The sequence below is a fragment of the Calonectris borealis genome, chromosome Z (genome assembly GCF_964195595.1).
Source record: "Calonectris borealis chromosome Z, bCalBor7.hap1.2, whole genome shotgun sequence".
Taxonomy (NCBI): Eukaryota; Metazoa; Chordata; class Aves; order Procellariiformes; family Procellariidae; genus Calonectris; species Calonectris borealis.
In genome coordinates this window covers 51,547,306-51,560,690 of record NC_134352.1, presented here as the reverse complement: position 1 = coordinate 51,560,690, position 13,385 = coordinate 51,547,306, and the positions used below count along the sequence as shown (strand labels likewise).

The window sequence follows — 13,385 nt, the reverse complement described above, 5'->3', positions numbered from 1 at the left end:
TCTGAAAAGAAGCAAAGGCAAGGCAGTTACAACAGTAAAACACTGTTAGTTTAAAGTACTTAATAAAGTTTGGCAATACAGTTTTGACTTAAAAACGTTTCTGGTAGAACAAAACATGAATTCAGTCACTTACTTTTGGGACAGAAGACTTTCTTCTTTTGGCTCCTGCTTTTTCTTCACTCCCCTCAGCAGGCTCCTGACTGCTTTCTTGAACAGTTTCTTTGATAGGAGTGTTAACGGCTGGATGGGACTTCGATACAAAAACATCAAAAATGAGATCTAAATCCCTTCCTGAACTACAGAATAACGATACCAAGAGGTGTTCTGCCACCTGTAGGTTACTGAAGAAGGCATCATCCTAAAGAACCTCTTACTAGAACTTCAAGAATATTAAAATATATCCTGTTTTATTAATTTCCACACTTTTCAGTTTAAATTGCATTTTCATTAACAAACTTTCAAGCTCTAACGCTATAACAACTTATTTTCACACTATAAATATTGCAATGTAAGGTTTTTCTTATGTATAATTTAAAAAAAAAAAGTTGTTTTTGGTCAAATACAATTTGTGATGCTACTGCCAAGAAGTGCATTTTTAAATAAGCTATCTCAGTCCTAAGCAAGCCAACTACCTGTTCCTGAAAAGATGAGCAGAAAAAAAAAATTCTAATAAAGGCTAAAGAATTAAAGTTAAAAACATAGAAATAGAGAAGGTAAAGCCAAAATTACTCCTTTTTATTCCATTACATTGCGCATAGCATTCTCACTCTTAAATATTAGCTCCTTCAAACAAAGCTGGCAGAACTCCTCTGATTCTTTAATTTTTCCCGCACCGAGGAAGTGGTTTTGGATTTAAGCCCAAGCCACAAGCTCCCTTCTGCCCTCCACCTCCCTTTCTAGCAGTTACAAGCAACATCTGCAAAGTATAAATAGCGCTTTCAGAACATTCCAGCCAGTTCTGGCAGTTAAACAGAAAACGTGGCTCTCAGAAGGACTCACCAGGACAAAATATGCCAAGTAAAAGGACAGAAAAAAAGAAAAAAAAAGGCAAGTGAATCCCTCTATGTCAACAGCTGACAAATCTGTCACTTTAATATTATCTTGTATCCAAAACAAAAGCTTGATTTTGCCAACATCTCCATGTGATTACCCACCCCCCTCTGACCTTACCTGCTGTGCAGCCAAACACAAAATTACCTACTCACCCTGAATTTTTAGGCTCTGACAACTGAACTGACTTCCCTGCTACTGTCCAGTAAATGTGCTTCACTTAACTCTAAGAACCCTTTTTAAAATCAAAGAATTGTATCTAGATCAAATATAGAGATCAAGGAGTATCTTAAGATACATTCATTCATCTCCAAGACCTCAGCTAAAAAACCTGTCCCTTCATCAAAGTGTACCAAATACTGCAACATATTAATAGGCCGTAATACACTGTTCTACTTTAAAATATTGTTGGAAAAATAGTGTCTTCGCTTATCAGTATGCTTATGTTACCTTTCCTCTCAGACTTCATAACCAACTACTTGCCTTCCCTTTCGAGATGGCTCGCTGCCTACACCGATCTTCTGTCACGCACTGCACCGGGGAAAACAGCTGGCAGGTGCCGGCGACCCCTGCGGACCCGGCTCCGGGACTGCCCCCAGCCGGTCACAACCGGTCCCAGCTGGCTCCGCAACCGCCAAACGGACCCACGCCACACCCCCAGCTGCGCCCACTAGGGAGCGCATGGCGCCTCCACCGAAACAGCTGTGGGAAGGAGTCACTGAGAGAAGAGCAGCTGCCCGAGAAGGGCTGGAGAGGTGCTGCAGAAGGGGGATGTCCACGCACAGACAAGACGCCTGCGCAGGGCAAGAGGGACACCGAGGCAAGAGGAGCCCAGGGCAGGAGGGACGCTGGAAAGAGGAGGCACACGAGGAGTCACCCGAGCCAGGCTCCTGCCCAGAGAATTTGCCTGAGCCAGCCCAGAGAGGGGACAGAAGGGAAAGTGCTGAGGGGATTGCAGGCCGTGGAGGAGCCCACGCCCAAGTCGCTGAGTAAGAAACAAGGAACAGCAACAGCAAAGGAATCACTACACACCAGCCTCGGTCTTCTGCGCTGCCATCGCCTCACCCAAGGGACCGACTGTGACGTGCAGTGAGGGGACTGGCGACCAGCAAGGGGGAGCAGAGGTGGCTAGAGGGAAGCTGAGGCATGTTTCTCTAAGTGTTTGTCTGTCTCTCGTTGCCAGGATCAGAAACAAAAAGCTTATGTGAATTGGCTAAATTCCCTGACCTGAGTGTTTTGTTGCCTATACCATACCCCTCTTTGGCAAAGATGGGCCCTCAGAAGGTGAGCCCACCATTTGAACCACTCTGCTATCCTTAAAACAGCTACAAGCTTCCCCATAAACTCCCAAATAAAACTGTCTAAATATCTACATCGAGCGCTCTTAAACTTCCTTTCTTTCCCTAAAACATCCAGAAGCTCTACCCCTGAAAAAAACCCACACACTCTTAGCTGTTCGTTAAGACAGCCACAGAGACTGTTACCAAGCAGATAAGCATCCTTCCCTCATTACCAGGAGGGAGAAACTGTACACATTCATTTCTCCAGCTTTGAGAATAGGATGCTGTCCTGGTTTCAGCTGGCATAGAGTTAATTTTCTTCCCAGTAGCTGGTATAGTGCTGTGTTTTGGATTTAGTATGAGAAGAATGTTGATAACACACTGATGTTTTCAGTTATTGCCGAATAGGGTTTACATAGTCAAGGACTCTTCAGCTTCCCATGCTCTGCCAGGTGCACAAGAAGCTGGGAGGGGGCACGGCCAGGACAGCTAACCCAAACTGGCCAACAGGGTATTCCATACCATATGATGTCACGGTCAGTATATAAGCTGGGGGTAATTGGCCGGGGGGCAGCAACCACTGCTCAGGAACTGGCTGGGCGTCAGTCGGCGGGTGGTGAGCAACTGCATTCTACATCACTCGTTTTGTGTATTCTATCATCATTATTATTATTTTCCCTTCCTTTTCTGTTCTATTAAATTGTATCTCAATCCACAAATTTTACTTCTTTTTTTCTGATTCTCTCCCCCCACTGGGAGGGAGGAAAGAATCCCCCTATCCCACTGGGGCACGGGGGAAAGTGAGCGAGCAGCTGTGTGGTGTTTAGCTGCTGGCTGGGGCTAAACCACGACAGATGCTAAGGCAACACCCTCATGAACAGGAAATCTGCAACATAGTCAAACGCCAAGGGAACTGACAATAACATAAAATAAGGTACCTCTGAAGTCTCATCACTGTGAACTGTATATTATCCTGCAAAGTACTGAAGAAATAAAGCTCATTTCAGCACATAAGCTGAAACAAGTAAAACAAAAACAAAAACCAAGTATCACATGACAATTTTCTTATTCTTGGAAAAGTGGGATGTTCCTCCACCTTATCTATAATCTTTGGCAGAACAGTGACATAATATTTCAATTCTAAGAATTAAACCCAAAAGGAAGTGGTTTGTGAAAAAACATGGAAGATCCATGACTGATTGACTTGACATCATCAAAGATGCTCAAAGAAACTATCTCTGAAGTAGACCCTTATTGGCGGTTTTATTTCAGATCAAGTAACACTTACTCTGCCTGTTATTATTCTGCCTGATCCTGACTTATTTTACAGAATGTCAAATCTAGTCAGCCATTTGCAGATGTACTCTTTTAGCACCAAAAAGAACCGCCCACAAGTAAAAACAAGAGCTGGCTAAATCCTAAGGGCTTCATTTGCTCCAAATAAAACTTGCTTTTAACAATGCATAGCACAGGATAGAAAGAGAGGGCTATCAAAATAAAGGCTTTCTAAAGTTAAGGTGAGAATTCAGAAGAAAATTTGGCCAAGTCTACTGCATTAGTTCCATTCATTCAGTCTGGTCCAAGCCCCCTGCTCAAGCAGGGCCACCCAGAGCCGGCTGACCAGGACCATGTCCAGACAGCTTTTGACTATCTCCAAGGATGGAGACTGAACAACCTCCCTGGGCAACCTGCACCCGTGCTTGGTCACTCTCAGTGAAAAAGCGCATCCTGATGTTCAGAGGGAACCTCCTACATTTCACCTCCTATGTTGATGCCCATTGCCTCTGGTCCTGGAACCGCCACTGAAAAAAGCCTGACTCCGTCTCTTTGCACCCTCACTTCAGGTATTTGTATACATTGATGAGATCACCCCTGAGCCCCCAAGGCTGAACAGTCCCAGCTCTCTCAGCCTCTCCCCATAGCAGAGATGCTCTAGTCCACCATCTTCACGGCCCGTCACGGGACTCTCTCCTGTATGCCCATCTCTCTCTTGTACTGAGTAGCCCAGAACCGGACACAGTATTCCAATTAAAACACCCCTACTAAGAAAAGTTTCTTCTTCGGTAATTTTAAAGCTCACTTATAGGAACAGATTTTAAATATGACTTGTGGAAAGAAAAACTTCGGTTGTTTTCGATTTTTTTTGATTTGTGGGTTTTTTTGGGTTTGGTTTTTTTTTTTGATATAGTTGGAAAAAGATGGCAAAGAACAACCCAATGGCTCTAGACAAAATCTGACAAGTTCACAGAAAGGTGTCATCCAAGATGAAGTGAAGTATCTGAATGGAACTCAAAAGATGGAAAGGATTATCCCACAGAAAAGCTGCTAGACTACAGCCTGTATGCATCTCTTCGCAGCACGTTTTGTGTATTTCCAATTGGAAATGTATTTAGGAATGCCTGGGATGCTATGAAAGCAACCCAGAGCACTGCTCAATTGAAGTTACTGATCCCTGCTGTGAAACAAAAGATTAAACAAGCTTGTTACTCTTGATTGTTTATACCCAGATTTTCACCTTGTTAGAATGACTGGTAATATATAACTCAGTTATGGTTCACAACTGCCTCAGCCATCCACAGAGCACCTCTCCTAAACTGTCACAAAGAAAACAGTGAGAAGGTATACCAACTCATTTTTTCTGGTAGTAGAAAGAATCTGTCCCTTATCACTACAGTCCTTCCCACTGCGATGAGGGGATTAGCACCCTTCCATATCGCAGAGCAGAAAAAGTGTACATCTGCAGTACATCATCTTATCTCTTGACTCTACTGCAGAAACTCCTTAACTCTTTGTGGCAGGTGCACCCGCCCTGAGGAGACCAGGGGCATTAGGGACTGCAGCGTCCTTACTTTTCGCGCCCTTCTTTTGCGCCTTTAAGGTGGCACGTGTGTCCCTGACATACACACTTTTGGTCACGTATACACTTTGGCCGAGAAGTAAGAAAGTTAAGGCCCCCGGCCAACCAGAGTTGACCACAGGTCAGATTCGACTCGGGTATAAATGGAGCCCCACCGGAAGGCAAGTTGAGTCAGTCCTTCTCGGAGCAGCAGGTCTGCCATCGGGGATTCTCCCCTTGGGTCGGGATGCCGCCCAGGTAACTTCTCGAGGTCGAGAGCCCTCATCTTATAGGCGAGTGATTGTGCACATTCTGGATCCTAATTTGTAAAGCCAGCTGTGCAGTATTAATTCTTTGTACACCATCCTGAACCTGCGTTTTACTGATGTTGTCGGTGCATTGAATGATTTTGATGAGCCTCATTTCTAGTTAGTTTTCTGCTAAATGATTTTGGTTTAAATAAAGTTTATTTTTTCTATCACCTGCCTAATTTGATTTTGTGAGCCTCCGTGACACTCTTTATCCATGTTCTCCTTCAAACTAGAAACACAGTAACTTGGGATATCTTATGAAACAGAGATTAACTGGTGCTGAAATGGCAATCTGGCATGTCATGTAAGACCAGCAAGTATTACCAAAAGATACCCATTCTTTTATTACTGCAACGTTGCCTAGAGGCCCCAGTATGTGATCAGAGCCCAGTGTACATAGCAAGGCCAAGAAGCAACAGAATGTTCAGAGTAGGTAGGCAAAGTCAGAATGAGCAAGAAAATTTGTCTTCAAATTAAATTTGGGTCTTTTTATGGGTAGCACTGCATAGCTCCAGTTTAAGCTTGGAAGATTTACCAAGAGGGCAAGAAACAAGGACCCACTGATGGACAAAAATTGAATCAAGCAAGTCATGTGACAGTTTGGGGGCAAAAGGCAAGAATCACAGTGCTTCCAACCACCAGAAGGACAATACTGTATGCTAAGAAAGCATGTACTGAAATCTTACAATGATACTTATGGAGAGAAGCACTTGGGTTTAGAGGACAGAAAAAAGTAGAGTGACTGAGATTCCAAAAAACCACCACTTTTCAAGCACAGTTGTACAGTTCCAAAGGAAGTATCTTAGGAATATATGCAGTTGAAAGTATAAATAAGTAGGTATATGTATAGTTCTAAGTAAAACTAGATGTGTACTGTAAAAAGTATTAAACTTTTAGTCTTGTGCTCTGAAACTGTCAACATGATCGTCCATGAGCTTACTCTAATAAACAGATACTCCCATTAAAAAACACCCCCCATCTCTTCTAAAGATCAATTAAAAATAAAACTAAAAATTTTTAAAAAACTAATATACATCGGTCTAAGGTGCAGTTGAACGACAGCAATAATTGGTTATCCTACAGCAGGGAAACACTGATTGCCTTTTTTTTCCCCCAACAGTATAGCAACAAAGATTTGCAGACTCTGCATAACTTACCTGCTGATGAGAGAACTTCACTTTGGGATTGTTGTCGATTTCCCACAATCCTTCATTAAAACCCTTTCTTTTATTTGGTTTGCCGTATTTATCTTTATTTTCAGAGTAAGGGAATATGTCCTTTGGTCCCAAAAATGCCCTTAAGGAGAGAAAGAAGAAAAAGAACAAAGTTTCACGTTTCAAATGGTTAGTCTTTTCAAAGGAGAAGTAAGCACCAAATGTTATTAAGATATGAAATTCATTACTACTGCAACAACTAGTTCTGCTACGTAAGCGTCTTTAGTTTTCTCATCTTTTGCCTTCAACAGCCCAAGTTTTCCCTTACTGCCACCACACATGGACTCCCTCCTTCCCCGGGTGTTCAATGTCTGGGCAAGAAAGAGCCAATGCTGCATCTTAAGATTGCAGCTGATAGGACAACCAACTACTGCGAACCAGAGCAATTAAAAACTGAGTAGCTTGCAAACAAACTGAAAGAGCAATTGCTTCCTTAGAAAAAAATCAGGCTTAACTGTTAAGAATAAAGAATCCTTGAATTTGGACAATTCTTAATGAAGTACATTTTAAAAATTTGATTTTTATTAAAGGTACTCTTGTAGTAGAGGTCTCAACACTGCCTGCATATCTTTGTCAGACAAACAAACAATAGTCCTGCATAGCACTACCCCTACTGTAAGCTGTGTAACTAACGCTTTTAGCCTAGTAGCTTTTCTCGTATGTCGAAGTCACAGTATCCACACTACTAGCTTCTCTAAGCTAGGCTTGGGAAAACAAGGTAGCGTATTACTGAGAACCAATGTTCTGGTTTTTACTGAAGAACGTCAAAATCTGTTTAACTCCTGCTCTTCTTTCATGACCTTTTAAGTTAGGATTTCACTGTGGCAATCCATATGCTGCTAACAGAAAAAGACAACACTTTGGTGGTACATTCTTATTTTCATATTGTGCCTAGACACAGCTTTGTCTGATTGTATATATGTTAGATCCAACTATTTGAAAAGTTGCAGATACTTGCTTTCTAAAGTATTGGCTCATAGAAAAGTTAAATAGATACTTCTAAGCTCCACTCTCCTATTTTCATCATCTTTAAAAAGAGCTACTCGAGACTTACACTCTACTAAACAAAAAAAAAAAAGAACGTATCATCATCTAGAAAGCCTAACCATTTCCTACTCCAGCGGTAAAACACTCACCTATGTGTACAAAGTATGAAGTAAGCCACTGTGACAGATTAGATTGCAAATCACCCACCTCTTTGCAAGACATGGTTAGAGAGGATTCAGCCAGTGTGGGAAACATGCACCTGCAAAGCCTACTTAACCTGACCAAAAGGATGGGGAGGGAGACAAACAGAAATGGGGAGAGACAAAAATAGGAAACGGTGCCTCCTTTCTTCCCTATACTCTGAAGGGAAGCATTTTTCCAAGGTCTGTAACCCTCTACCCGTATTGCTCAGGCTTTGAAAAACACCAGGAACCGGCGACTGTGAAGAGGTCATGTAGCTTACTGGGTTGCTGTAGTTAAAGCCCCATGTACCAAAAAGAAAAGGGAACAAGAAAACTGAATTAAGAGAGATTACCCTAATATATAGGGTCCAGAAACTAAGAGTTCAGTGTGACTTTCTGTTTGCCTGTGACTAACCAAAATTTGCACTGATGTGATTTACTGGCACAAGAGATCCAAATAAAGCTTTTATTAAAATAGTATCTATTTTATTACTCTCTTTTAGAAAAGGGTACTGTTGCTGCATTAAGATAGTATGGAAATAAACAAACCAAACCTCAACCAAATTCCCAAAGCATATTTTAAGAAGCGCGTAACTGTTCACTGCACAGGTAGCAACACATTAGTTGTGTTTTGACAAAACTTAAGAGAAAATCAACAATAGCAATCAAAGTACAAGTTACACTTGTTTAAAGTAATCTGCAAAACTGAATTATTATTATTCCTAAAAATCAAGTAAGAATTATTCCCAAGCCAATCTTGTTTTTGTTTTTCTCCATAATTCCTCCTTTCCTACTGTAACTGTCCACATAGCTAGAAAATGTCATCCTTTATACAGAAGAACTTTTTAGCATGATTAAACTCGTTATCTGGATTTTTAGGGTTGCCACTACTCTAAGATAGGCTGTATATGGACAGACTACTAACATGCTGAAGGTACATCGCATCTAACTTTGCACAGGTGTGTAACTCGAACTGTAAGAAGCACAGTGGAGATCAAGTTTACCAAATTTATTTTAATTCCCATGAAAAAGTACAGAAAATTGTTAGCTCTACCTAATTCCTGATGGATCACTAAGTCACTATTTACAAACCTAAACAAAGTTACATGCCATAGCACAGCATTCTCCTTTTTTACCTGTTCTGCTCCTTCCTATTGTTACTTACAGGTATCTGCTGTAAGCAACAAGAAGTAAGAGCAAGAAGCATGGGAGCTTCACCTGTTACTACTCTAAGGAGCACAATGGAAGTGACATGCTTAAAGAACAAATGCCACATGACAGCTCGGTCATGGAACATCCTGTACTTTGCGATGTGTGTGAAACAAACACTAGAAGTTTCTCTTATATTGTATAAATCTCTGAAATGTAGTAACCCTGAACCTAGAGCCTAACAAAAACCAGATGACAGTAAAACTTTATTTTGTAAGAATATCAAAGAGCGAGGAACAGACTTTTCAAATTTACCTATGTAAATTGCAAAAAAAAAAAGAAAACTTCCAAACGCAAGCATGTCTTAGGAACCTAAGCTAAATTTAAAATTGGCCATGATGCTTCTCAAAATTTGCAAAGGTATTTTTAAAGCTTTAGATAAGGAGTTATTTCTGTCTCCCTTACATTCAATCTGCGTCCCTGAACTTATTTACAACTGCACAAAACCACAGTACAATCCAGAATGACATGCATTACCAAGGGCAGGATCAAAGCAATATTGTGTTTTCAGTTGCCAAAAAAAATTCAGCCAGGGAAAAACAAATTAAGAAAAAACGGTAACCTGCTGCATGGTTTAAAATTATCATTAAAAAAAAGGGACAAGATTCAAACCTTGAATCAAATTCCAGGAACCCCTCTTTACCCACAAAACCACACACACACAAAAAACCCTCAAACTACAAGAAGTGAGCCATTGAACCATGAGAACAATTAAAGAGATGCATGGGTGTAAGAGCCAAGCATATAGAAATCTTTTCCACAGGGAAATCACTTCTTAAAAAAGAACAAGTAACAGTAATGTCAGAGAGAGTAGAGGATGCTTACTCTTTAATTCAACAGGGCAATCTATCTTGTCCTAGCATGACTTACTAAAAGATAGATGCGAAGTACTGAGTTAAAGAGATTTCAATGGTATTTAATAAGATAAAGAAAAAATCCAAGGTCTTTCCACAAAATGCAAGAAACATAGAGTATTTGTATACACAACTTCTATCTCTGACCTGCTTACATACCGTTTGCCATTTTATTAAGAAAAACGGCAGAATTTAAAAAAACACCATTATAGGTTTTGGTTTGGTTTTTTGTTTGTTGATTTGTTTTTTAAACAAATCAGAGAACAAATGTAGCACTGAATTTGAAGTCTTACAAATCTACAGTAGGACAACCAGTCATGCTATAAAGTAACATGATAATTTTCAAAACGACAGAACTGCGTAAAACCCTGCATATTTACAATCAAATTTAGTAGTGGAAGAAATACAACATTTGCTTTGAGGGACTGTATGATTGCAATATGCTAGCATTGCTGAAAGTACCCAAAGATAAATATTTTGCAGGTTGACAGGTATAAAGCTAACTGCACTTCCTCATTTTTCTCTCCAGATCTTTTAAAAACTCAACATCCACAACCCCAAAACTCTCCCGAAAAGAAACAAAACCCAATACGTGATTATTTGTCTGTTTCTCAAATTTTGCCTATTCCATTGTTCGCAGCCTTATTTCACTTTCTTTGAGAATACATTGTTGAGAATTTTGAGGATATACAGGACTTTAATTAAAGTCCGTTACTGAGGAAAGAAAAACGTATCAGTCCCATCACCATGGGTAGGATTTTTTTTTTCCTTCTGACAAGGAAAGCGTACATGGTATGGTTATGGTCTACCATTCCCTTGAATAGCTTAAGCAAACGTTAGAGAAGCATGTCTTGTCAAAAGAGACTAATTTAGGAAGAGTTGGTCTGCTACTGAATACTATAGTTTAAAATACACTACATTCAGACATGCCGTTAACTTCTTGTCACGTCACTCTACCATAGGAAAAATATGACCCTTAAATATAAAGGACTTACGTCTCATGGGTGCCAAAAAAGAAAATAGGCATTTTATTCGTAGGAGGCTTTACTGCTCCATCAGGAACTTCATCCACCTAACGAAAAGACAGACTATAGTTAAAGTCCAGTAACATTTCAGAACAGTCTAGGGGGAAATAAGTAAAAGTGTTAAGCATTAAAAAAGAAAAAAAAAAGCTAGAGAAGTAAAGCAGGACTCAAGATCTCTTTTTAACTGTATGTTAAAAAATACAGCAGAATCAAAGACAATATTGGCAACAATAGGAAGTGACAACACTTCTCATGCTACAGCAACACTTTTCTCAAGACTGCTTTCTTTAAGAGGAGAGACATGATGTGCTACAGGTAAAAAGCACAATTCAATTCCATCCAAATACCACCCCTCCTTCAGCATAAACAGTAGCAAGACTTCCTACCCATATGCTGAGCTGGTAACTTGCCCAAGCCCAAATGTCAAGTGCTACAAAAAGGAAAGGTCAATAAACTTTTTAAAAAACAATTCAAAGCCAGCATCTTAACTAAGTACCTCATAATTGGTCTTACATCTACATTCCCACAACCACCAAATGACCTACAGCAGTCACAGAACTTGCCATGCTTCGTCCAAGGGAGCAGAGAGAATGCGAAAAAGGACTAGACAACTTCTCATATACACTTAGCTTACGCTACAGGAAGCGCTACAGGAATAACTGACTTTAAAAGTAGAGAGCAACCCTGCCATAGCTTTGTGTTTTTCTTTTGTCAAAAAAGAGCAGTCGTTTGGCAACCGTATTTTTGTACAGCTCCCGTGTCATGCTACCATACAGCAGTCTTCATTTCTAAAAGCTAAGTTATGCAAATTAGGACAACCAACGACTACTAGAGAGGGCTATTTGTTACAGGAGAAGCGACTTACAGACAAGCGTAAGGCAGGAGCAAACCAGAGCTCGCGATCTGCCATGCGATTGAGAAGCCGGAGCACCACCGTGCCCTCCCTGAAAGGAGGGCAGCCTGAAGCGCAACACGGTTTAACCGCGCTGCTTTCCGCAGGTGCCTGAAAACGCTTCTTGCGACACCGGGACAGCGGAGGGGGCCGGGAAAGGCGGGAGCGGGGGGCGGAGGACAGGTACAGAGCAGGAGGGCGCCGCGGCCTGCGGGGGGGGTGCCTTACCCTGGCCGGCCAATGGGGATAACCTTTCATCTTGGCAAAGATCAAGTCTCCGGGTTTGAAATCTCGGCTCATGTTTTCTCACCGACGTGACGCCTGTTGCCGCCAGGCGAACTGGGCCGAGGGGAGGGGTCTGCACCTCCGGCCCCCGCCGCCGAGGCGCTGCCAGCCGCCCGAGGTCCCGCTGCCGGGATAAAGACACCGGGGCGGGGGAGCGGAGACAAGGGCAACACAGGAGGGGACATCAACAGCGCGCTCCGCAAAGGGCGGGCGGCCCCTCGACCGGCAGCCGGGGGACGCCGCGCCGCGCCCGCCCCTCACCCCGCTGAAAGCCCCCCGGGGCGCCCAACGGTCGCGCCCGCAGCCCCCACCCGCGGCGCGCTCGCGGCACCGACGCCACACACATACCCACGCGGGCCGGGCCGGGCCGGGCCGCACGCAGCCAGGAGCGCCTGCCCGCCGCTCGCTCGCCTGCCCCCGTGCGCGCACGGCTCGGCTCGGCTCAGCTCCGCTCGCCCGCCGCGGCCGAGGCTCCCCCTCCCCAGCCGACGCGGCTCCCGCCACACGGACGCGCCGCCTGCCCGCCCCCCACATATAAGGCGCGATGGCGCTGAAGCGGGAAGGGGGGGCGCGGAAGCGAAACTCCGCCCGTTTGCCTGCCCTCCCTATCTTCCCCCCCACCCCCGCCTCAGCCGCGGCGGTCTGGCGCCTCGCTACCCACCGCGCTGGCGCCCGGCCCGCAGCCCACCTCCGCCTGCAGCAGCAGCAGCAGCCGCCGCCGCGGGAGACACGGCCGCCCTCCCTCCTCCCGCCAGGCGGGGCGGTACCAAGCGGCACGCCGCACCCGGGCGGCGGGGGAGGTCGTGGGTGTCGGGGGGGAATCAGCGCAGGCCCTGCCGAAAACAGACGGCTCGGCTTCTCCCGCCTCCGCCTCTGAGGGCAAATGGGGCAGCCACGAGAAGAAGTCGCCCGCTCGCCCCGAGGCAGGGAGAGAGGAAGGGAACGACCGAGCCTCATTCACCCCCTCTCCCCTCAGCCGTGGAAGTGGCTCATTCCTCCTTCCGCGGGGGCGGTGCGGGGCGGTGCTGCGGGGGGTGGGGGGGTGAGGAGGAGGAGGAGCCGGGGCGGTGCGGCCCCGCGGGCCGCTCTCGGTAGCCGCGGCGGCGGGGGGCGGGGGGAGGCGAGGCGAGGCGAGGCGAGGCGAGGAAGCCGCGCCGCGCCGCGCCGCCGCGAGGCGCCCCGCTTCCTCTCCTGTCCCAGGCAGCGGCCGTGGTCGGCCCCCCGGGTCCGACCCACACTTCGCCCCGCGCTCCCCCAAAA

The 13,385-nt window shown here is 44.4% G+C and overlaps 1 protein-coding gene across 7 annotated transcripts in view; it reads right to left on the bottom strand.

Annotated features, from left to right (window-relative positions):
- The window catches only part of PSIP1 (PC4 and SRSF1 interacting protein 1), a 39,389-nt gene extending 26,475 nt beyond the window's left edge, over positions 1–12,914 (bottom strand). For 3 of the 7 annotated variants that reach the window (XM_075138405.1, XM_075138408.1, XM_075138407.1), the window contains exons 1-5: positions 12,787–12,876; positions 12,069–12,249; positions 10,919–10,995; positions 6,635–6,773; positions 134–250 (exon numbers count right to left, since the gene is read on the bottom strand). In XM_075138405.1, coding sequence (XP_074994506.1) covers positions 134–250; positions 6,635–6,773; positions 10,919–10,995; positions 12,069–12,140 — 405 coding nt within the window. In that variant the 5' untranslated portion in view covers positions 12,141–12,249; positions 12,787–12,876. Of the gene's footprint in view, positions 1–133; positions 251–6,634; positions 6,774–10,918; positions 10,996–12,068; positions 12,250–12,786 lie in introns of all 7 variants that reach the window. The other 4 variants (XM_075138410.1, XM_075138411.1, XM_075138406.1 and 1 more) reach the window with 3 other exon arrangements.
- Positions 12,915–13,385: the final 471 nt, after the last annotated feature.